The 23,328-nt window shown below is 33.7% G+C and overlaps 2 protein-coding genes and 1 pseudogene across 2 annotated transcripts; 1 reads left to right on the top strand and 2 right to left on the bottom strand.

Annotated features, from left to right (window-relative positions):
- Positions 1-328: 328 nt before the first annotated feature.
- On the bottom strand, positions 329-8,344 carry LOC128192787 (monocarboxylate transporter 13-like; annotated as a pseudogene).
- A 320-nt stretch (positions 8,345-8,664) lies between these two features.
- Positions 8,665-9,300, top strand: LOC128192779 (uncharacterized protein K02A2.6-like). Its single transcript, XM_052865743.1, has one exon. The coding sequence runs from the start codon at positions 8,665-8,667 to the stop codon at positions 9,298-9,300; it is 636 nt and encodes a 211-aa protein (XP_052721703.1).
- Positions 9,301-14,705: 5,405 nt separating this feature from the next.
- LOC128166370 (monocarboxylate transporter 13-like) lies at positions 14,706-21,646 on the bottom strand. Its single transcript, XM_052831523.1, has 5 exons — positions 21,173-21,646; positions 20,676-20,890; positions 20,296-20,439; positions 16,624-17,406; positions 14,706-16,454 (listed from the first exon to the last, which is right to left on the bottom strand). The coding sequence occupies exons 1-5, from the start codon at positions 21,637-21,639 to the stop codon at positions 16,222-16,224; spliced, it is 1,842 nt and encodes a 613-aa protein (XP_052687483.1). The 5' UTR covers positions 21,640-21,646; the 3' UTR covers positions 14,706-16,221.
- Between the last annotated feature and the right edge of the window lie 1,682 nt (positions 21,647-23,328).

Genomic DNA, 23,328 nt, shown 5'->3' with positions numbered 1-23,328 from the left:
GCACTCGTCTTGATATTTGGACTTATCCCAGATATCCATCCGCCAAACGGAAACAGATTTGTTCACATAACTGTGTATTAAACTATGATCTATAAACTATAAACATGTTTGATCAATTGTTTATGCTAGATTTAGTCAATATTGATACTACATGTAATTTACTTTTATATGGCAACAAAAACCTACCTTTACATATCAACAAAAGCATTTTTGCTTCTGTACAAAAGTTTATTGACGAATCCTTGAGATTTAAATAATATTTCTTTGTGTATATCAATTTGTTCTATATTAATATGCATGACAACTATTATTATATTTAAGGAGAGGAACTTGTAAGTTGTTAGAACTTGTTTCTGATCCTTTTTTTTTATCAATAAAATATGTTCAAAACCAAAAAAATTGTTCACAATCTTTGGCTCTGTTGAGGGATTCCATGGAAGAGATTTACTAATTTCCATCGCAACAAACAGTGAAAAGGACTGACTGCTTTAGGAAAGCGACAGCATGACATTGGACTCTCCAAAATCATTAATATTTTATTTGCATACAAAACGTACACTTCAAGATTATGAATGTATTTCTGATTTATATACATGTAACGTGCCTTATTTACGTTATTAAATAGCAAATCCGAGATCAACACTCTTTCTCCAAGGCAGGACACTACATCGTGTACGCGAATTCCGCCTCGCCTGTTTATCAATTTTCTTGTTGAATCTTGACGGAGAATCCTCTCCATGACGCCTCTGGTAGATCATTGCCCAGGTAAAAATAAAAGTAGCGTGGAGCAAAGTCCCAGTCCCGGATAGAACGCTATAGGTGTAGGATTCAGATATGTCCCAGAAATAATCTGTCAATTAATATAAAATGTACATGTGGAAATAAGTAAAATGACAGCAATGAACAACACCACTTGGCCAGAGGAGTTGATAAAACGTTTACTTGTAGCCGATACAGTAGTCTATCTGCAAATTAAATGTATCAAGTATTACATATTTTGTGAAAGTAAACATATATTGTTACATCAAGTGAGCAAGCTTAAGACCTCCTTCATTTTGTTAGAAATCGGATCAAACAACCTCTTACAAAATTAAAGCAACAGCTAACCAGATTTAATCAGATTAGTTGTGAATAAGTAAACTACATGTATATTTAACTTTTAAAATTTATCGTTAAACCTATTACAGGCTTTGCTAAATGACATCTTGACTTTTTTTAGGTTGACAATTCTAATTTTATCGGTTTTTTTTTCGATCGAACCTGACTGAGCTACTGATCATCGATAGCACAGATTTAAAAGGTTTGCTCCTTAGGTTTTGGGTAGCCATATTGGGTCACCTCTAGTCGGAAACTTCTGCATCACATATTAATTTTAGTAGTATATTTATATTTATATTATATTATTATGTATATTTATATTTAACAATGCCAAATAAACTTTACTGAATAAAATTCTTTTACAAAATAACATTTTAACAGAGTCTAGTAAAGTATATATATTTTGTTTTCAAGGTTTTCAAGAAGGAAATGAACAATTTTCATAACTCTCTAATTTTAGAATACTGTTACTTTAGCTTCCTAATTTTCAACGCAGACCAAACCTCTAGATTGTTTTTGTGTTACGATATATTCATAATGATCTAAAAAAAATATTTAAATAATATTTTGATATTTCTTTCGATATTTTTGACGTATTTTGCTATTATTTCTTAAAACTTTAGGAAAAAATAAACTCCAATGTTGGCCTAATAATAGCTAATTTCATGCCATATCTCAAATTTTTGAGATGTGACTTATACTTGTTTTACTTTTAAAATAGACATTAAATGTATGTCTATTTGTATGCAAAGTTTTGGGAAGATTACATAACTACAATTTTTTAATTGGCGTTGTAATTTGATTACTCCAAAATTTTGTAACATTTGTTGTGTGTTCATACCAGTAAAGCAAGCATTTTTAAACTTTGACTTAGATTTTACTTTGATAGTCACTACATGTGTTCAACTTCAACCTGTATTAAAATCATAGCTAAATGATTGTTCAAACTTTGAATATTTATTTGATTTCTTCAAATTATCAATTTCCATGCCAAATTTTAACAAAAATTTCAGGAAAATTATCATTTCTGTTTAGGTCCCTATATTTCCAAAAAATGGCATGTGACATGGGTCACAAATAAAATAAATGAACATTCTAGGTCATCATTATTATATCCAAGTGGTTTTCAGATGATTGACATTACTATTATTTCGGGAGGCAACCTCCTTAACTGGCATAATATAGACTTTTAAAATTGTTGTAGTATGATATTAAATTATCGATGTATGGAAGAATTAGCTGGGGGGGGGGGGGGGGGGGTTCTACGCAACAAACTTATTAATAACAACAACACTCTCTGATAAATCAAATAATTTGAAAATTATAAAATGAAATGATATGAAAGGACTAAATATGGTTTAAGCCTAAAATGACCCCCTTAAATGAACATTGCCATTTTACTGTAATTCTTTGTTTTATTTGTACAAATATATAATTTGAAGTTTTCTCATAATTTTTTGTTTGATTTTAGTGCCCACAATTTAAAAATATGACATCATAAAATTTACCTTTTCCCGCCAATTTCACACTTTTAGCACAAAACAGCTTGTTTTGAAGCAGTTTTTCTTTAAGGAAACATTGAGCGACTGCTTGAACAAACAAAATATTTGTACCAAAGATGTATCTCTCCAGTACTTATAACTGATAAAAAGTTCGTTCTTGTTTAAAGAGTCGCTCTTTTCCCATTCGAAAAAAGATAAGAAAAATATCACTTTTTGAGTGATTTTGATTGAATTTTAAACATAGCGTCACTTCTGACGTCATATACTACCAGTGAGTGCATATAAATCAAATAACATATTTTTTGTCAACTCTTTTATAAAATAACACAACAAATTATTGTACCTGAATCACTTTAAAAATAGCGAATTATGGGGGCGAAATTTGACAAATATCATATATAGTTCTTTTCAGCATTTTGAAAGAGACAAGGTTTGGCGACAATAGCGTAGAAAAAAATAAAAATATCACTGATTTGAAATAATAACCCTCAAAACAAGGGTTTTTCAGCACGCACTAAAATATACTAGAGATATTTAAGGGAAAAAAACCTTTAAAAAGTTGGTGTCTGAATTGTTCTTACAATAAGTTGTACTCAATTCTACTGTTCATTTCGGCCACGATATTGTTCTGAATGTTCGGCAATCTGTATAAATAGTTATTTAAACATATTTTAATGCAATAAGTGTATCGTCATTTCAATCGTCAACCAACATCAATTCAATAGCTCTGCAGGAAACTCAACCAACCCGGACGTCTTCACGATATCAAGCAAAGGGCAAAGTCTCGGGTCGAAACAGACGCCAAGATTGCTACATCGTTCTTTACCATTTGAAAGTTGAATTAAAATCAACAACCCAAAGGCAAGACAAACGAATATCATATATATTTTCAATAACTTTTGTTGGTTGAACACTTAATAGGTTATTGGTTCAGAGTATATACTGCTTTTGTTGACTTTTAATTTATAATTGAAAAGAGAACTGTACAATATAATACATACATTGGTGGTAAGTGGATGCTTTCGAGGTACCAACCATTGTATCGAATGCAAGCTACCTTCATATAAGCATGAACCACCAACAAAAACTAATAATAAATAATCAGTTTATCCTTTGATTCAATAAATCGCATACATAGCATTAGGTGTCTAAACTTTTGGTTTCAGTTAAATGATTGTATAGTGTATTAGATAAAAAAAGATATGTAAATCTTCCATATATTTACCTCCTATTGGAGTGCCTACAATATTGGCAATTCCAGAAGTAGCCAAAACTATTCCAAGCCCCTTCGGATATGTCTCCTTTCCCACCATCTCCAGTGCCGTTATATACATTACAGAAAATATACCCATAAAGCGCTATAACTACAGCGTTTAATGAATATGATGCCTTGAATGGAAGCAAGCTTAGACTTAAACAACCAAGAAAGGCATACACAGCAGGAGTGGCTAATTTTGGTATTTTCAGACTCTGTGCTATTATTCCCGGAACGAATCTGAAAATCGTGCTGACAATATTCATGCCAGAATATAACAATAATACTGAAGCAAGCTCAAATCCCTTCTGTTCGAAGAAGTCGACGAAAAATACCAAAAAGCCATATAATGCTGCTAGTGAATTAAAGCGATAATGCATAACATAATCCAAGAAACACTTTGTTCTTGAGTAAAACCTTTAGCCTTGTTAAAGTTTCATATGAATCTTTTGTTTCGTTGTTTTCTGTCACATTCTGCTGAATGTTCGGGGCTCTTAGTCTTTTTACGTCAGGGCCCGACATTAGACCACAGGCTAACTGGTTAAGGACGATCCCAGAAATAATCAAAAGGCAACCTCTCCAGGCAAAACTGTCTATGAAGTACTGAAGCAGAAAAGGGAAGCACAGCGCACCTATACCAGAGCCCATTGATACAAAAGCGAGAGCGTTGGACCTTTCTCTTGGTGAAAAATTTCGAGAAACACTTGTTGATGCACAGATTACATTAAGTGAAAACCCAGCAGCTAGGTCAGAAAACAGTTAGTTTGAGCTTCTTCATGTACTGTTAAGAAAAGACCAAAAGATAAAAAAATAACCTTTAATTCTATCGCTGATGTTTAAAGCTTTAAAGAGACTTGGTTTAAATGGTTTACGGGTGCATTTTAAATGATTGACCAAAATATTGAATGTTAAAGTCCAGCAACAAGCGAGATACAGAGGTAAGAATTGATTGTTATGTAAACAAAGCTGGAGTCTTATATAGTTGTTTACAAAAATGTAATGTATAAAATTACAATTTCTTAGACAAAATGACATGTAAAAAACAATTCAAACTTATTCGAAATCTTCATAAATACTATTATCAACTAAAGAAAGATATATTTGATTGAAACTTACACCAATACAACACATATAACAAAAATGACAATTTTCGAGCTTTGTTTACAAAACAAAGGATTATGAACTCTGTCTCTTGCTTATAACTTGTTTGACTTTCAAATTTTGACATTGCATTGAAAACCTCTATGTTTATTAGTATGAACATTGAAAATGGAAAAATAAAATTTGAAAATTTTCAGTAAAATCGTGTTCAAGTCCCTCCATACCCTAATGAAAAGTTTCTGATATATATTCATTTTTGGTATGGAATTGCACCATACGTTTGATTTGAAAATGACAAAAAAAGGCCAAGTTAAGGGAGAAAATAATCTTTAAAAAAATTCATCTCTATATAAAAAACTGGGCTTCTGTCGTGCTTAACTCTGGAACTGCAGATCGAACACATAAACTACACCTATACACTACAGAGTAAGACAATCAACATTGGCGATATAAATAATTTTACAATGAGTTGAAATCGCCATGTTAACGTACTGTCATAAACAATAAAGTCATGGAGGACCATTAAACTTTTATCGTTAAAAATCAAACTATTATATTGTAAAGAAAAATAATCATTATTTTAACCATTGAGCATATTCCGTTTATTTATATAGAGCTTCTAAACAGATAATTTGGTCTATAGTAAACCAAAATCACATATCCCTCTTTAATACGGATGAAATATCTCACTCAGTATCAAACAATGTGTATTGTAGCTAACAAAAATGTGTAACAATAATATATTATGATTAAATGGATATAACCTGACATGACGCCCATGCAAATGATAAGAAATTCTAAATTTGGTGCTATAAAACAAACAGCAATTCCAAAAGCAGAAATAAGGCTCCACAGGAACCACAAATCTTGGTTCCAAATTTAGTAACAAGCCCACCGGTGATCAAACCTGCAAATAAGGAATAAATTAATTAATAAGTAAAGATTTATACTCGGTTATCAACGTCTTATTTCGAATGTTAAATCTGTCTTTAAAGGGGAAAAACCCTGCATAAATTAAAGAGTGGAATAAGGATATCTTTTGTTGTCCAGACCTATTTTAAGAGATACCACCAAATACGAGTTTAGTTTCTAAAGTACTTTCACCTAATTTTGAATGAAATATAAATAATTTGAATTATGTAATAAGCAGGTGTACAAGGAGGAGTACTATGATGTAATTCACGCATCATATTATATTTCAGACGATGAATAGTTTTCGCCATAATACTCTGGGGTCAGTTTACCTCTAAAAAAACAAGACTCCTGTGCATACCGACTGCACCAGTAAAGTTTCCGCTTTGCTTTTCCCAAATGCATTTAAAAACTCTACAAAGAGGACCGAAATGTTGAATGGGAATCCCCCGTTGATCATCTTATCGAAGAAGCTGCTAATTAAGACGAACAATTTCCGAAGATTAGCAGGTGTTTGATTGGTTAATTTCGGCAAAGTGTTAGTCTGCCTACAAAATAAAAGAGAAAAGTGTATTTCAGCACGTTAACGTGAACATTTATATGTTTCTTTAAGGAAGTGCGTTATTTAAGAAACTAAAAACTGCTACATAAGAAATACTGTACAAAGAAGAAAAAGAAAGCATTGGCCATTGAGAAATTCAGCTACGCTTGAAAGATAAGCATCAATATTAACGTAGAAAAAAGTATTTTGATTCATATTTGCTAAATTTGAGCAATTATATTTTGAGGCAGACATTTCATTTCAATTTGATCGATAAATTGACAAGATAAACATCGATGAGAGGTATAAAGTACATCGTTCAACTACATGATTCAATAACGTACCTATCTGTTAAAGAGCTTCCCATTCTTTTTTAAAAGTTGCGTTTTCACGAACGGTTTACTGGCGCTAGAGACGATATCGCTGACGGCTATCTGATATCTAAACCGGAACACGCCGTCTATCGAGTCTACCTGATTCAGAACGTGTTGGATCTGACCGGATATCTCGTGAACGACGGACGATTTCCAGTGCAAAGTATACTTTTGGTAATCGTTGTTCACATTTTGAATCTAAACAATTTTGTTGTTGTCATTCAAATTTCTGATATGCTATACATCAGATAGACATTGGATAAAGGTGTTTTGGCAGAGTAATGGCTAGCATGCATGTTCTATACGTTATTTAATTTCAACTATCGAAGTCAATCTAATAATGCAATGACAATAGCCACAACATTTTGCAATTATGTTGCAAATATTTAAAAAAAAATCATTTGTCTGTTATATTTTGTATTGTATCTAACTACATGTATAATTTTCTATTTCCAATCCCATTTTTGTTTGCATTTGTGACAGTAAGTTAATGTGTTTCAACCACCTCCTATATTTTGTTGTTGCCGGACGTCATGACGCGTGTGATGTAATTTGTGTTATCCGGAATTGGTCGGGTCGACCATGCATGGTTTTGTGTATAGTGTGACAATAAAAGAGCATTCTAGAAAAGACACATGGCGGTGTTAGTTGTAAGTAAATCGTTGTCTCAATAAAAGACAATACATGGTGTCAGAAGTGAACAGTCACTGAGTTATGGAGCAGTTAATACCTCCGTCGCACCTAGGTTTTGAAGGGAATTTGGCCGAAAATTGGAAAGAATGGCTGCAAGGATTTTGCCTATACTTGATCGCGTCGGGAATCGACGAGAAAGCAGGCAAGGTAAAAGTTGCTACGTTTTTACATGTTGCCGGTGTTGAAGGAGACGCATTTATAACACATTCAAAATTCCAGAGGAGGATGTAGATAAATTAGATGTGTTGATTCAATGCTTCCAGGATTACGTCGAACCACGTAAGAATTTGACATATGTACGTCACATATTTTTCACACGTAAACAAGAAACTCATGAGACTATTGATAACTATGTCACAGACTTGAAAAACAAAGCATTACAGTGTGCATTCGGTGATTTGAAAGAGTCACTAATTCGGGACAGAATAGTATGTGGTATATCGAATGAAGCATGCAGAGCGAGACTCTTGCGAGAAGCAGATTTAACACTCGTTAAATGTATAGACATATGCAGAGCATCTGAATTATAAGAACATCAGTTGAAGACCTTATATCAAGAACCAGTGGCAGCTGTATCCACCCACGCTGTATCCAAGAAGCATAACCATGAAAAACAGCACAATAGTAGTGAGACTCACAGAAAACAGAAAGCCAATGTCCAAAGTACGCACACAGGTAAACCATGCGGCAGTTGGGTAGTCAACATCAGAAGGGAAAATGCTTTGCATACAACAAACTCTGTTACAAGTGTAAAAGCCCAAATCATTATGCTAAATATTGCAAGACTGGATCTAAGTCAAGTGTACATTCGCTAGAGGAAACAGAAGAGGACCTATACCTCGGCATAGTGAGTGTGGACAGTATTCATGAAGAGCTACCGTGGACAGAATCTGTGACTATTAACAATGTACCAGTTACATTCAAGCTGGATACAGGAGCTCAAGCAAACAAAATACCGCGAAATGTATTCAACTCGCTACAGATTTCTCGGAACCACTTACAGAGTGTGAATGTGAACCTGATTACCTACAATTGTGACGTCATAAAACCAGATGGAAAAGTTGACATTAGATGCCGCATTCGTAAAGTGAAAACAAGGGAAGCACTCCTATCCTTTCTAAAGAAACATGTGCTCGTTTGGGATTAATACAACACATACCAGCAGAGTCAATAGACAAGAACGTGCGTATGTCAAAAGACAAATTAATCGAACAGTATGCAGATATTTTTAGTGGTTTAGGAAAACTACCAGGAAAGTACCACATTGAAATAGACAAAAGTGCAAATCCAGTGGTTCACCCACCAAGGAAAATACCCGCAGCGTTACTTAAACCTGTACAAGATGAATTAAAGCGAATGGAAGATCTGGGCGTGATAACGAAACAAGATGGTCCAACAGATTGGGTCAACAGTATGGTGACAGTACGCAAACCAGGAAAAATTCGCATTTGTGTGGATCCAAAAGATTTGAATCAGCACATTAAAAGAGAACATTATCATCTATTGACCGTAGAAGAAATTATTGAACGACTGCCAAATGCCAAAGTCTTCTCAAGATTTGATGCCACACATGGCTTTTGGCATATTCAGCTCGATGAGGAAAGTTCTAAAGCACTTACCTGCAATACACCATTCGGTAGATACCGGTACCTGAGACTTCCTTTCGGAATCTCGTCAGCTTCAGAAGTGTTTTCAAAACGTGTACAGGATCTATTTTCAGACTCACTTGGTGTTGAGTGTTTAGTGGACGATACACTAGTACATGGAGAAAACAACGCGGAACATGATGAAAACCTTATTCACATGCTGGAACAACAGGTATAAAGTTGAACTTAGAGTACCTGAAGTAAAGTACGTTGGTCACATTATTGGGAAAGATGGACTCAAGGTGGATCCGCAGAAAGTACGTGCCATCGTGAGTATGCCGGAACCAACAGACATACAAGGTGTCCGCAGATTCCTTGGACTAGTGCAGTATGTGTCCAAATTCATTCCAAACTTAGCAGATGTTTCGGAACCACTCCGAATACTTACCAAAAATGATGTTGTATGGCACTGGGAAAAGGAACAAGTTGACAGTTTTGCTAGATTAAAAGAAGTATTGACACAAGCCCCTGTGCTAAAGATATAAGACCTTGAGAAGGACGTCACAATTTCCGTTGATGCTAGCTGCAAAGGATTGGGTGCTGTATTGTTACAAAATGGGCAACCAGTCGCTTATGCCTCACGAGCTCTTACTGAAACTCAATAGAGGTACGCACAAATAGAACACGAGATGCTTGCAGTTATATATGGATGTGAAAAGTTTCACCATTATATTTACGGTCGTTCGATTACCATAGAAACAGATCACAAACCGTTGTTAGCAATTCATCGCAAACCATTATACCAAGCTACTACAAGACTACAGAGAATGCTGATGCGTTTACAGCGCTATGATGTACAACTGAAATACCTGGAAAAGAAATGTTTATATCCGATGCTTTGAGTAGAGCTTTCTTGAAAGAGTGCAAAGAGACATTAGTAGATGAGGACATTGATGTGAACTTTATTGAACAAGAACTTCCAATGACAGAGAAAAAGCTTCAAGAATTGAAGGATGCCACAGAAGCCGATGAACAGTTTCAAACATTAGCAGACATTGTTAGAGTAGGATGGCCTGAGACTCGTGAACAAGTTCCAACTTGTGTCAGGATGTTCTGGAACTACCGTGGTGAAATTACCGTCTTGAATGGACTATTGTACAAGGGACAGTCTGTAATGATACCATCATCACTGCGGCGCCAGATGCTTACCAAACTGCATGAACCTCACCTTGGTATCGTGAAAACTAAGCAGAGAGCCAGGAACATAATATTTTGGCCGAACATGAACTATGACATGGAACAGTTAATTCAGTCTTGTGGAGTGTGCAACTCCTTCCGAAAATCAAACATCAAACAACCTCTCATTCCACATGAAATACCGAATACTCCTTGGACAAAGGTTGGAGCAGACATTTTTCATTTCAAGGGCAAAGACTATTAAATTTTGTTATTGGTGGATTATTACTCGAAATACCCAGACATCATACCACTTCCAGATTTACGAGCCCGATCTACCATTGCAGCATGCAAAACAATATTCGCTAGAAATGGCATACCACTAGAACTATTTTCAGACAATGGACCGCTATTTAGTTGTCATGAGTTTAAATGTTTTGCATCGGATTGGGAATTTACACACAGAACATCAAGCCCTCGTTATCGACGTTCGAATGGTCATGCAGAGTGCTGCATTCAGACCATTAAAGACTTGCTCAAAAAGGCGATAGAGAGCAACGGTGATCCAAATATTGCTCTCTTAGAGTACAGAAATACACCTATTGATGGAATTGGAAAATCACCCGCACAGCTGTTGATGAACAGAAGTCTTCGTTCAAAGATTCCCACAACTCGAACATGGTTGGAGCCAAAACCTTTGGAATTTCAACTCTCCAAACTTCAACTTCGTCAGATGAAACAGAAATATTTCCATGACCAAACCTGTTCTAAATTACCGCACATTGAAGAGAGAGAGAGAGAGATCATTCGTATGCAGAATCCAGAAAATCGAAATTGGGAACCAGGAGTCATTCAACAGAACCTTGGAAACCCTTCAGACAGCATATTGAACCAACATGGAAGAGCTCTTAGGAGAAAGTGTAGCCAGATATTGAAATCGCGGGAAACCAACTTCCAGATGTTACCCCCAGAAGTTGAACCACAATTGACTGAATCTGTACCAAGTGAAAGTGAAAATTCTGGTGATGTGTCCAATGTTAATACCCCACATTCAAGTCAGGAAAATCCCGTGGCAAACAGCAAACCCTCGGTAACCAGGTCAGGAAGAATCTCGAGACCACCCGCCTACCTATCAGAATATGTGAAATAACTTGATGTATTTGTGTTCATGTTTTGTACGTCTACTATTCGTTTGTGAAAAAAAAATTATAAATGGATAGCTTTGTTTAAACGGAGAAATGGGCGGGGATCATTGCAACAACACCTATTGTCTACTACGGTTCAATGTAAGTAACAATTGATTTTGGGTTTGTATTTTCAGATAAATCAATTGCTTGGATTTAAGTAAGATATATTCATGTATAGTCTGAAATATTTACTGGAGGAACTACATCGCTGAAGGGAGAGTTTTGTTTCATATGCCGCACTTTTTTGCTCCACGGTACGATTTTATTCATCTTGAAAAGTGTGTTACATGCGGGTTTTAATGTACACTAAACAATTAGCGAGTGTACGTTTAATAGATAACTCTTTAGAACATTCGATCTAAAGTACATGTGCATAATATATTAAATGGCAAAAAGACAAAAAAAATGTTTTTACCCCTTCCTTATTGATCCATGGACGAGTTCATTCAAAAATGTCATCGTAGAGGTGAAAGGTAAAGCAGAATGTTATCTTCATAATTTTTTCGCACCTATATAATTGACGTCGAAAATGGGTTTGATGTTTCACAAATATAATTTAAAACTTAGATTAATTCGAAACTTAAAAGTAATTTAACAATTAATTTTGAAATCTTATTAAAATTAATTTATCAATTCAAAAATTGACATCTTTTCCGCTTTCAAGCTTGCTTACAATTATTTGGGTTTTTTCCCGGAAATAATTTAAAATTATGCAATAATCTAATTGCACAAAATGTTTATTCACTTTAATTAAAGAAGTTATTTCTTGAATCTCCACGTTTCTTTTATGACATTTTGAACAGCATGCACCAAATATTATATTTATTTACGTTACTGATACATGCTTCAAATGTAATAGTTTTTTCAATCAGGCAAGCATTCTGGGAAAGCTATTACTTGTGTTATATGTAGAAAAGGTAATTATTTCGCAGTTTTTGAGATACATGTAACAAGCAAGATAACTCCTACAACTATTAAAAACCCCAAAACATGGATGTACGTGAGGTTATGGGTGGTTTTTTTTTGCCTCTGCAACTTCAATTCAGTGCAGCATATCTTTTCTTTTTTTTTGAGATCTGCCAGATCAGGGTACTATGGAGGATCTTAAGGATCTTAAAATGACAGAGTTGATGTAGAAGATGCTGGGATTGAGGTCAAGGCTAATGGTGGTGCAACTGGAAGTCTTTGTAGGCATTCTGAATAAAATTTATGAATTATTGGATGATTCGTATGGTTGGCAGGTGGTGAAGACGTAGGCCAACAGGATTTTAATAGATAAAATAAAGGAAAAGTTGCAGTAACATTATTGTCAATAAAATTCCCATTAGCAGGTGACATTCAATGATAAATAGAAATTCTGCTATTATCTTGTTTCGTACATCAAATAAAGCCATTAAAGATAAATCGAGAAGATCGTTCAACATGACCACACTCTTATCCAGATAATCGTTTATCCCTTTATACTTGTTAATATGTTAATTCTATTAAATCGTGCGTAAATTCTATCGTTTTTGTTTTTAAAAAAAATAACGTTGCTGGTATTGTACATTCACATAATCCTTTACATATATATTTTAAGTATTCCAGTGTTTTTATGTGGCGGTGAAATTATGTAAAAGAGTATAACCTATTGAACTGTCACACAGAATACATTATTACTATTTTCAATATATCAAAGTTTACAATTTGAAATAAAAGTTATTTAACAGAAGTATCTCTAAGTTGATATCATAACAATGAAAAAAACATGGATATTTCATTTAACAGAACATTTCTGAAAGATGAATAATTTGTAATTGAAGCAAAAGTAATTTAAATCGCGTTAAGTACACTGTAATAATGAACAAAATATGCTATCTTGTAACTTTATAAAATATCTTATTCATGATATAAATAAAACATCTACAAGAACATAAATTGAACAGCGTGCACAATAGTCTTAATCCGTCATCTTTGGTTGATCAAAAATTGTGATACAGATATACTAATATAGTACATTGATATAATATTATATTCTTTCTAAGAAGAAAAAATGAAAGAAAAAAGAAACCCCAGTATTCATATGTATTTATTTCCTTTTCAATATCACTAGATGGTATCCCGCGCAAGCGCGGGAATTATTGCAACTTTATCCAATAATATGAACATTGTGTCATTCAATATTTACAACATGACACAAAGCTTCATCAACATGACCTTTATTTTTTTCTTTCATCTGACTGCAAAAAATTACAAACCTTTTTTATTTTATTTCAAATTAAGGTGTGGATGTATCTCATTCCTAAATTTTGGTTTTTTATTAGGCCACATCTCAATATAACTTTAATCGCTGTCTTAAATAAGAATTTCAGTAAAAAGACTGCGATCCTCCCCTCCTCCACCAAATCAACTTCCAAGTTTTATGCATACATCATCTAATAATACACAATGCGTTCCTGGTTCACAAATTAATGTATATAAAGTTTACTTCCAATATGTAGTGGTATAAAACTGTATATGTGCATTTAAAAACGATAGTATATTCATTTTTTTGCATATCTTAAACCAAAATTGTGAGTTCAAGGTAACTGCCGGTGATTAACTCGCCCTAAGCTTTCCACCATGACGTTAATTACTTAAACCGCGTTTTTTTGGTTACCCTGTTCTGGAAAGTTCTATCTATCAAAACTAAAATCGTGCATTCGAGAAACGAATTGTCTCATTATATTTATTCAACATAAACATATCTTTATTTCTATGTATACTCTAAATAAGTATTCACTCTTTACGTAATCATTCAACATTGCTTTTAACTTGACATTTGACTTCCAAATTTTGACAAAACTTTAAAAAGATCCATATTGACCATTCTATGCATTAAAAATGGAGAAATAAATTTTGAAAAATTTGAGCTCAATCATGTCGTAGTCCCTTTAAATGAACTGGAAATGAGATACTTAAAAACAAAACATATCTTCAAATACATTCCACACCTATTAAACATTATTTTATAACTAAAATACCATGAATAAGAATTTTTCAGCTATTAAAGGGGCATGGTCACGATTTTGGTTAATGTTTTTGCTGTTTTTATTATTTGCAATGCTTTAGGAATGCATTTCTAATGATCAACTGAAGTTTTGGTGCCAGTCGTTTAGTTTTAACCAATATACATGGCTCACAATTCTTCCTCCCCTCCTCCACCAAATCAACTTCCAAGTTTTATGCATACATCGTCTAATAATACACAATGCGTTCCTGGTTCACAAATTAATGTATATAAAGTTTACTTCCAATATGTAGTGGTATAAAACTGTATATGTGCATTTAAAAACGATAGTATATTCATTTTTTTGCATATCTTAAACCAAAATTGTGAGTTCAAGGTAACTGCCGGTGATTAACTCGCCCTAAGCTTTCCACCATGACGTTAATTACTTAAACCGCGTTTTTTTGGTTACCCTGTTCTGGAAAGTTCTATCTATCAAAACTAAAATCGTGCATTCGAGAAACGAATTGTCTCATTATATTTATTCAACATAAACATATCTTTATTTCTATGTATACTCTAAATAAGTATTCACTCTTTACGTAATCATTCAACATTGCTTTTAACTTGACATTTGACTTCCAAATTTTGACAAAACTTTAAAAAGATCCATATTGACCATTCTATGCATTAAAAATGGAGAAATAAATTTTGAAAAATTTGAGCTCAATCATGTCGTAGTCCCTTTAAATGAACTGGAAATGAGATACTTAACAACAAAACATATCTTCAAATACATTCCACACCTATTAAACATTATTTTATAACTAAAATACCATGAATAAGAATTTTTCAGCTATTAAAGGGGCATGGTCACGATTTTGGTTAATTTTTTTGCTGTTTTTATTATTTGCAATGCTTTAGGAATGCATTTCTAATGATCAACTGAAGTTTTGGTGCCAGTCGTTTAGTTTTAACCAATATACATGGCTCACAATTCTTCGTCATGTAAACAAAGCTCGTGCCCTGTTTTTGTTTACATATGTCGAATATACCGGTAAAAATCGTTTTCGAGCTGGTTTGTCCATCTTATTATTCATTTTAAGCATAAATAAACAGTTCCTAACGATTAATACTTTCATTTTAGGTCTAACACTTGAATTTTCACTTCAGCATTCAAAATGTAAACAAACGCTTTGTTTACATAGGGAAGAATTGCAAGCTCTGTAACTCGTTTATAACTCATCAAGTGACACTCAAATTTTGGTTGCCTATCAAAAATGCCTTACTGAAGCACTGTAAACATTAAAATCGAAAAAATAATTTTTGATCAAAATCGTGACCATGCCCCTTTAAACACTATAACAAAATTAAAATATATATTTTATAATTTACTTGCAAGTGATAAACTGTTTTGCAGCAACTTTGAAATTAAACAACTTGCAGCTATAGAATCTTAATGTACATGGTCGTGTTTAAAAATGTTGGCAAAACAAAAGAGATCCACGCAAACATGATTGTTTTTGCATGCGTCAAATCACGATGTACTCAGGTGAGACATGTTAAATTATTATTAAAAATTTTATTACAGCAGCTGCGTATAGTTCATAGGTTTTTTGGAAGGCAAAAGTAATTGTCTGTTCTTTTAAAAAAAAAAAGTTGTTAAGACTAGTGTTTGAACCGACAATGTTTCTATCTATTATCCACTAAATCCAGCTCTATAGAACCCCATGCAACCATCATGAATAAGATTTCAAAAAGTATTAAATTTTATTCATTTCCATACTAAAAGTTAAAACGTATTGACACTTTGTTTTTTTCTGCAATATTAAAGAGCAAATCCGAGATCAACACTCTTTCTCCAGGGCAGGATACTAGATCGTCTACGCGACTTCCGCCTCGCCTGCACATCAATCTCCATGTTGAATCTGGACCGAGGATCATCACCGTGTCGTCTCTGATAGATCATGGCCCAGGTAAAAATAAAACTAGCAAGAAGAGTAGCCCCAGCCCCGGATAGAACACTGTAGGTGTAAGACCCAGAGATGTCACGGAAATAACCTGCAAAAAATATGTATATATGGGTTGGGATGTGAACAATTTAACTAAAAAGCAATTTGGAGATAAAGGTATTTTATCACGTATAAAGGGTTTGAAATATTTCATTCATATAAATTATTGTATATAGAGTATGATATCAAATTGATAAACGTGTATACCGTGTATTTACCTGCTATCGGAGCTCCCGCAGTATTGGCAATTCCAGAAGCAGCCAACACAATTCCAAGCCCCGTCGGATATGTCTTTTCTCCCACTAACTCCAGGGTCGTAATGGATATCACAGTGACCACGCCTCCCAGGGCTATCCCATAGAGCGCTATAACTACAGCGTTCAATGAATATGAGGTCATGAATGGAAGCAAGCTTAGACTTATACAACCAAGAAAGGCATACATAGCAGGAATGGCTAGTTTTGGTATTTTCGGACTCTGTGCTATTAATCCCGGAACGAATCTGAAAATCGTGCTGACAATATTCATCCCAGAATATAACCAAACTACAGAAGTACGATCGAATCCCTTCTGTTCAAAGAAGTCGACGAAAAATACCAAAAACCCATTAAATGCCGCTAGTGCAAGCGATAAAGCAAAACAGAATCCAAGGAACACGCTGTTTTTCAGTAAAGCCTTAAGTCTGGATAAAGTTGTATTGGAATCTTCTGTCTCGTTGGTGTCTGTCATATTTTGCTGAAGTTTTGGGCCTTTTGGTCTTTTCAGGTCTGGGCCCGACATAAGACCACATGCTAACTGGTTTAGAACGATCCCAGAAATGACTAAAAGGCAACCTCTCCAGCCAAAACTGTCAATGAAGTACTGTAGCAGTAAAGGAAAGCTCAGCCCACCAATGCCAGAACCCGAGGACACAAAGGCAAGAGCAAGAATCCTTTCTTTAGGTGAAAAGTTTTGAGAAACACTTGTTGATGCACAAATCACGTTTAGTGAAAATCCAGCTCCTAGAATCGAAAAAAAAAGGTTTGAGCTTCTTGTTAAAGTTCTGGGGTTAATTATATAATTGCTTATTAATAAGTTATTTATACATTACCATCTACCAACTTAGTTAACATAGTTTGAGCCAGTGAACAAAGAATTTACATTCAGACCCGCTTCAATACTCGAATCAAAAATAGAATAAAACTGTCCCTGTGCTTCAGCTGGCTCGACACACCAGTGCATTATTTGATGGATCGATAAAGAATCGTTTTTAATGACAAAAATGACAACAATATCGGCTCTCAATTATTTCATATGATTTGGGGGGGGGGGGGGGGGAGAGGGGGTAATTTTTAATAAAAACCAAAAACATCGTTTTAGCTGCGAACGGGACGCAGGACTGTTAAGGCTTACTATGCTTAATATCAGCGGATTTAAATGTTCATAAAATGATGCATCTTTAATCTAACAAAATATTCATGTAAAGTTATTTTATCATGATATAAATGTAATATAAAATGAAACAGTATAGAAAATGCCACTTTGTATGACACTTAGTGTGGTTCCCTGAATTGATGGTCACGTGACATTTGTTGATAATTCTACAAAATCATGTAAAGTTGGCAGGAATCACAAATTTGCAAAAATTCCAGGTTGTTTAGATGTGAAATGGTTTGATCATTTACTTACTTTATGATGCATATCAATCACTTAGAATAAACTGCAGTATTTTTTGTAAAAGTTCAATTTTAAATATAATTCTGATCAGGATCAGTTTTATTTTAATCGGGGTAGGTTCAAATTTAATAAATTAATTTTTTTTAAACTTCGCATTTTCGTTTCATTTTTCTTGTAAAATATCTTTGTTTGATAAGTACTTTATGTGACTATTTGTTATTTTTTATATTTTATTCCTAGATTAAAAAGATATAAAATTATAACAACTTTGATTTTCTGAAATATTTTTAATAAAAAAAGTAAAAAAAGTCGATATTGGTCTTTGTTTTGTGAAATCATTTTTAAGATAATATTACTTATTACGTTTGTTACTGACTGTGTACTGTGTAAATTTGTGGGGTCGGTAAAGTCCATAGAAGGCAAGGCGGAGCCGGTAAAGTCCATAGAAGGCGAGGCGGAACCGAGCCTTCTATGGACTTTACCGATCCCACAAATTTCTGTACAAAGTCAGTAACAAACCTAATAACTGTTTTGTTGGACCCAAAGTTTGATCTGTAAACAAACAAAAGATAATACATAACATTAAAATGCATAGCTTAATTCTCTAATTTTTTACCTTTCTCGTCAGTCGTCTATGCAAACCTGGATGCCATATTGTATGATCATAATATTACGCCACAGGCAAAGGGGGGGGGGGAGGGGGTCACTTTAAATATTTTGGGGCTTAAAAATTAAAGGTATGGTTGAACGTTTGTGTAAAAAATCAGCTCAAATAACGTTACGTCCGCCATGTTGCCGTATAAATTTTGACGCTCGCCGTGTAAAGATATTTATAAGGCAATCACATGACGCAATTCATCCAATGACATCGAGACATTCTAGTTCGAGGCATTATGGATCCATCAAATAGAATTTAAGTGTGTCGAGAAACCTTAATTTAAAGTATTTTACCATGAAAACACACCAGCCGCTCTAACAGTTGTTTGTGTTTTATAAATCAGCCTCGAACTGATGTACACAACCTTTTCCTTGGAGTTTGCGCAAAAGATGTCTTTGATATTAATTGAAAAAATATGGCAACACGCCACACTTTGGCATGTTTCCCCTTAAAATCTAAATTGATGACATGGCCATTTTTTGAATAAAATTAATTCAAAACCACCATATAAGTATCATATTTTCTAATTTGGATAAAAGATATATTGCTGATTTTTTTTAAATTATAGTATTACTAACAATTTATGAAATGGTCCGTAAGGAAAATCTATTTTGATTTTTATTATATTTATTTATGAATTTTGGTAAATCTTTAATTTAATTCATACAAAATTTTCATAAAAATCTCTATAAATGTAAAAATGAATATGGTCCTTCGTCCTTGAATGTTGAATATTTTCCTTTATAAGCTCGTCTCAAAATCTACGTAGTCTTAAAATAACCACGACCACCAAGTTCTCTATACTACTGTAATGTATATGTACAGGAAAAGAAACTGTTCTTTCATTCACATAATGGAGGGTATAAGACCTTTTTTTTAAATGAAAGCACTGCGTATTTTGTTTTAAAAGAGGATAATATTAGAATAACCTTTTACAATTCTGATACATGAATATATTATCAAAACTGTCCCGTGCCACCCTGAATGGGCTTTTAGAATGGCGCAGTAAGGTGTGTCTCAATCTACGGTCTAATGTGATTTTTACTGCTCGAGAATTGTGATCAAGGGGATAGTTGATGATTTTATTTTAGTCTTAAAAATAAAGTTGAGAAAGACAATATTAGATTTTTGAGTTGAGAAAGACAATATTAGATTTTTGAGTTGAGAAAGACAATATAAGATTTTACATAGTGTTTCAATGTTCTGTCGTCTTTAGTGTTATTTAGGGTGTTAAACATTAGATGCTTTTTGGAAATGAAATAATGTGTGTTCCTTCCCATTAGCTGTTTTATTAGTTTATAATGTAGGTTTTACCTTTCACGGTCCATTAATTAACGTTTATTACAGTACATGATTTTTTTAGAATGTTTTCTGGGGGTTTTTTTGTCCATTATTTGTAAGGCTGGACATCTTACCGTCATTTATGGGGGTGCTTTTAAAACTAACGTGGATTTCATTTGTTTCAAAATCGTAGATAATGAAGAATTACATAACAAAACAAAATGACGAAATATCGAACTAAGCATTAAGCAATCATATATTTAACAATAACGTTCTATAATTAAATTGATATAACCTGACATGACTCCCATGAAAATGATAAGAAATTCCAGATTTGGTGCTATAAAACAAACAGCAATTCCAGTGGCAGAAAGCATGGCTCCAAAGCAACCACAAATCTTGGTTCCAAATTTAGTGACCAGCCCACCTGTTATCAAACCTGGAAGGAATTGATAGTTTAATATTACAGGGTACACAAAGTCTTCGAAAGCAATGTGATCGTATTTCAATCCTTAGAAGAAATAGCAAGCCCTGGAAACTTTGTATGAATTATTCGAAATAAATATAATTAGAAAATATTTTTAACAATTTGTTGTAGTTTGTACATAATGTTTTCTTTCTTTGTAGACAGAATGGAACAATATAATTTTCCTATTGCTCATTGACCAGCTTTACCTCCAATAAAAAAGACTCCTATGCAAACCGATTGCACCAGTGAAGTCTCCGCTTTGCTTTTTCCAAATGCATTTAAAAACTCTACAAAGAGGACCGACATGTTGAATGGGAATCCCCCGGTGATCATCATATTGAAGAAGCTGCTGATTAAGACGAACCATTTCCGTACATTTACAGGCGTTCGAACGGTTAACTGTGGCAAAGTATCAGTCTGCCTGTAGTAAAACCGAGAGATAATTGCATGTACATTGAATAACGTTACACGTAAAAAAAAAAACCCGTAGACTAAGGATAAGGTACCCCTTATATAAATGTTCAAATAGACTGATATACAAAAAATAACAAACGAGAAATTTATGTTTGCTAAATCATTAACGACATAATATTTTGACACAGATTAAAAATTTGATTTCAATCATTATTTGATAAATGTGCAAACACCAAATACATCATTTAAAAAAGTAAATATTGTTCAGAGTTATGATGCACCAATTTACCCATTCGATAAAGAGCTTCCCCTCCTTTGAAAATGTTGCGCTTCCACGGTCGGTTGACTGTCGCTAGGAACAACATCCCTTATGTCAAACTGTCCTCTCAACCGGAACACGCCGTCCACTGAACTGTCCACATCTTCCTCCTCATCTCGATTCAGCACGGAGTGGATCCGACCGGAAATCTCGCGAACGACAGACGATTTCCGGCGGGAAGCATACCTTTGGTAATCCTGGTCACTATTGACGTTTATGCTGAAAATCTGGACCACTCTATTATTGTTTCCATTCATATTTTTGATATGCAATATATCAGATAGTCGTTTGAGACTATAATGTTTGTAGTATAATTGATAACGTTCTATATACGTTCTAAAGGTTAAAATTTCGTTACTCATTAATGCACAGACATGGGGAAGATAAATATTGCACGGGCACGAGCTACAAAGAATTGTGTTATATGTCGCATACATTTAAGAAAAAAGATTGAACTCGTTGCTCACCATGTGACTTACACTGTATCTTTAGGTATATTTTCTTGATTAATTCAAAATATTTCATTTCCAAGCACAGTTACAAATAAGGGCTTAGTGTTGATAAATCACCTTTTTTTTAAGACTTTCTTAGTTTTTTAGTATCTGTGATTCATTTAAAAGGACAAAAAATCATCAATTTTTAATATTAAATGCATCTTGTTTGTTAATAAAGGCAAGTAACATATTGTTACAAATGTATAAGTAAAATGGATATACATGTTTATATCGTTAGTTTTATACGTAAACGATTGGATAGGATTCACGCCCGATAGGTTAAGATTAACACACGATAGAACAGAATACACGCAAGATACGATAGGATTGATATACGACCGAAAATGATAAACGATGTTCATGATAAACGTATTATCGCGTTAGACGATCTTCACGATAAACCTAATGGCAGAGAAAGACCATGTATGAAGCAAGATTTATGCAGAATAGTGCTATTAACAAATTTTGAGTAATTAAGCATCGCTGCATCATTTATAGATTCCATAAAAATGAACAGTTAATTTTTTTGTTAATTATGAGCTCAAATTAATAAAATGTCTGTATTGTTATGATATCATTGTTTTCACTACCGAACATCCTAGCCGATCGCCGCGAACATTTCAGCCCGAGATCAAATCACATGGGAAAATCGGGATAAATTAAAATGCTACTCTTGTTCTAAATAAAAATTAATATAAAATCTTTTTAAATACCTTTTATTATATTACATACAAATTGAAAAAATATATTTACGCAGATAAACATTCCGCGTACGATTTGTAACATTGTTTTCACTACCTGATTATTGCACACACGAGCCGATCGCCAAGAACATTTCAGCCCGAGATCAAATATCACACGGAAAATAGCGGGTTCAATTAAATTACAACTCTTGTTGTAAGTAAATTTAATTATTTTATAAATACTTTTGTTTCTGCAAAAAATGATGCATTAAAAAAATTGTATTACATAAGGTTAACGTTTACGCATGTCTACACCACGCGTACGATTTAATATTTATACTCGATGTAAAGGTAAACATGTTACCTTGTTCCTATGAACTTCGATAGTTTAAAGTTTACATAATTTTTATATTTCAACTGCTTACACACCCCTGCGAATGTGTTCGGAATGTCTTCATTATCGTTGCTAAGTATGTAATAAATCCAGAGGTGCTCGAGTGAAAGTTCACGAGACTTCCCCGAGATTTGTTCGCTTCTTGTGAAATTTCGAGCGGAAGTATATGTGTTCGGATAATATTCTCAAAATATGTAAGTACTGGTCGTTTTTCATATCACATTCTACTTTGATTTTAGTTAAAACATGAAAATCTATTAAGATACAAAATATGTCTTCTTTCATCATCTAGCGATTATCTAAATTAAACGATGATATTCAGAACAGAGTTACCGTTCGTGTTCAACCACTCTACACGTGGTTGAAAATACAAACACTTGGTTGCTTGATAAAATCATAGCCATGTTTGATGCTTTTGGTGTGCAATACCATGCTTTAAAAAAAAGAATGGGTGTCTGTTTTGTATAAAAACTTAATATATCAAGTCATTTTCAAGGAACATTCTGCATGAAATGTATAGTCTGTTTCACTATTAATTGATGCTTTTACTAGGTC

The sequence above is a fragment of the Crassostrea angulata genome, chromosome 1 (genome assembly GCF_025612915.1).
Source record: "Crassostrea angulata isolate pt1a10 chromosome 1, ASM2561291v2, whole genome shotgun sequence".
In the NCBI taxonomy this organism is placed as follows: domain Eukaryota; kingdom Metazoa; phylum Mollusca; class Bivalvia; order Ostreida; family Ostreidae; genus Magallana; species Magallana angulata.
This window is presented reverse-complemented; position numbering and strand designations above follow the sequence as displayed.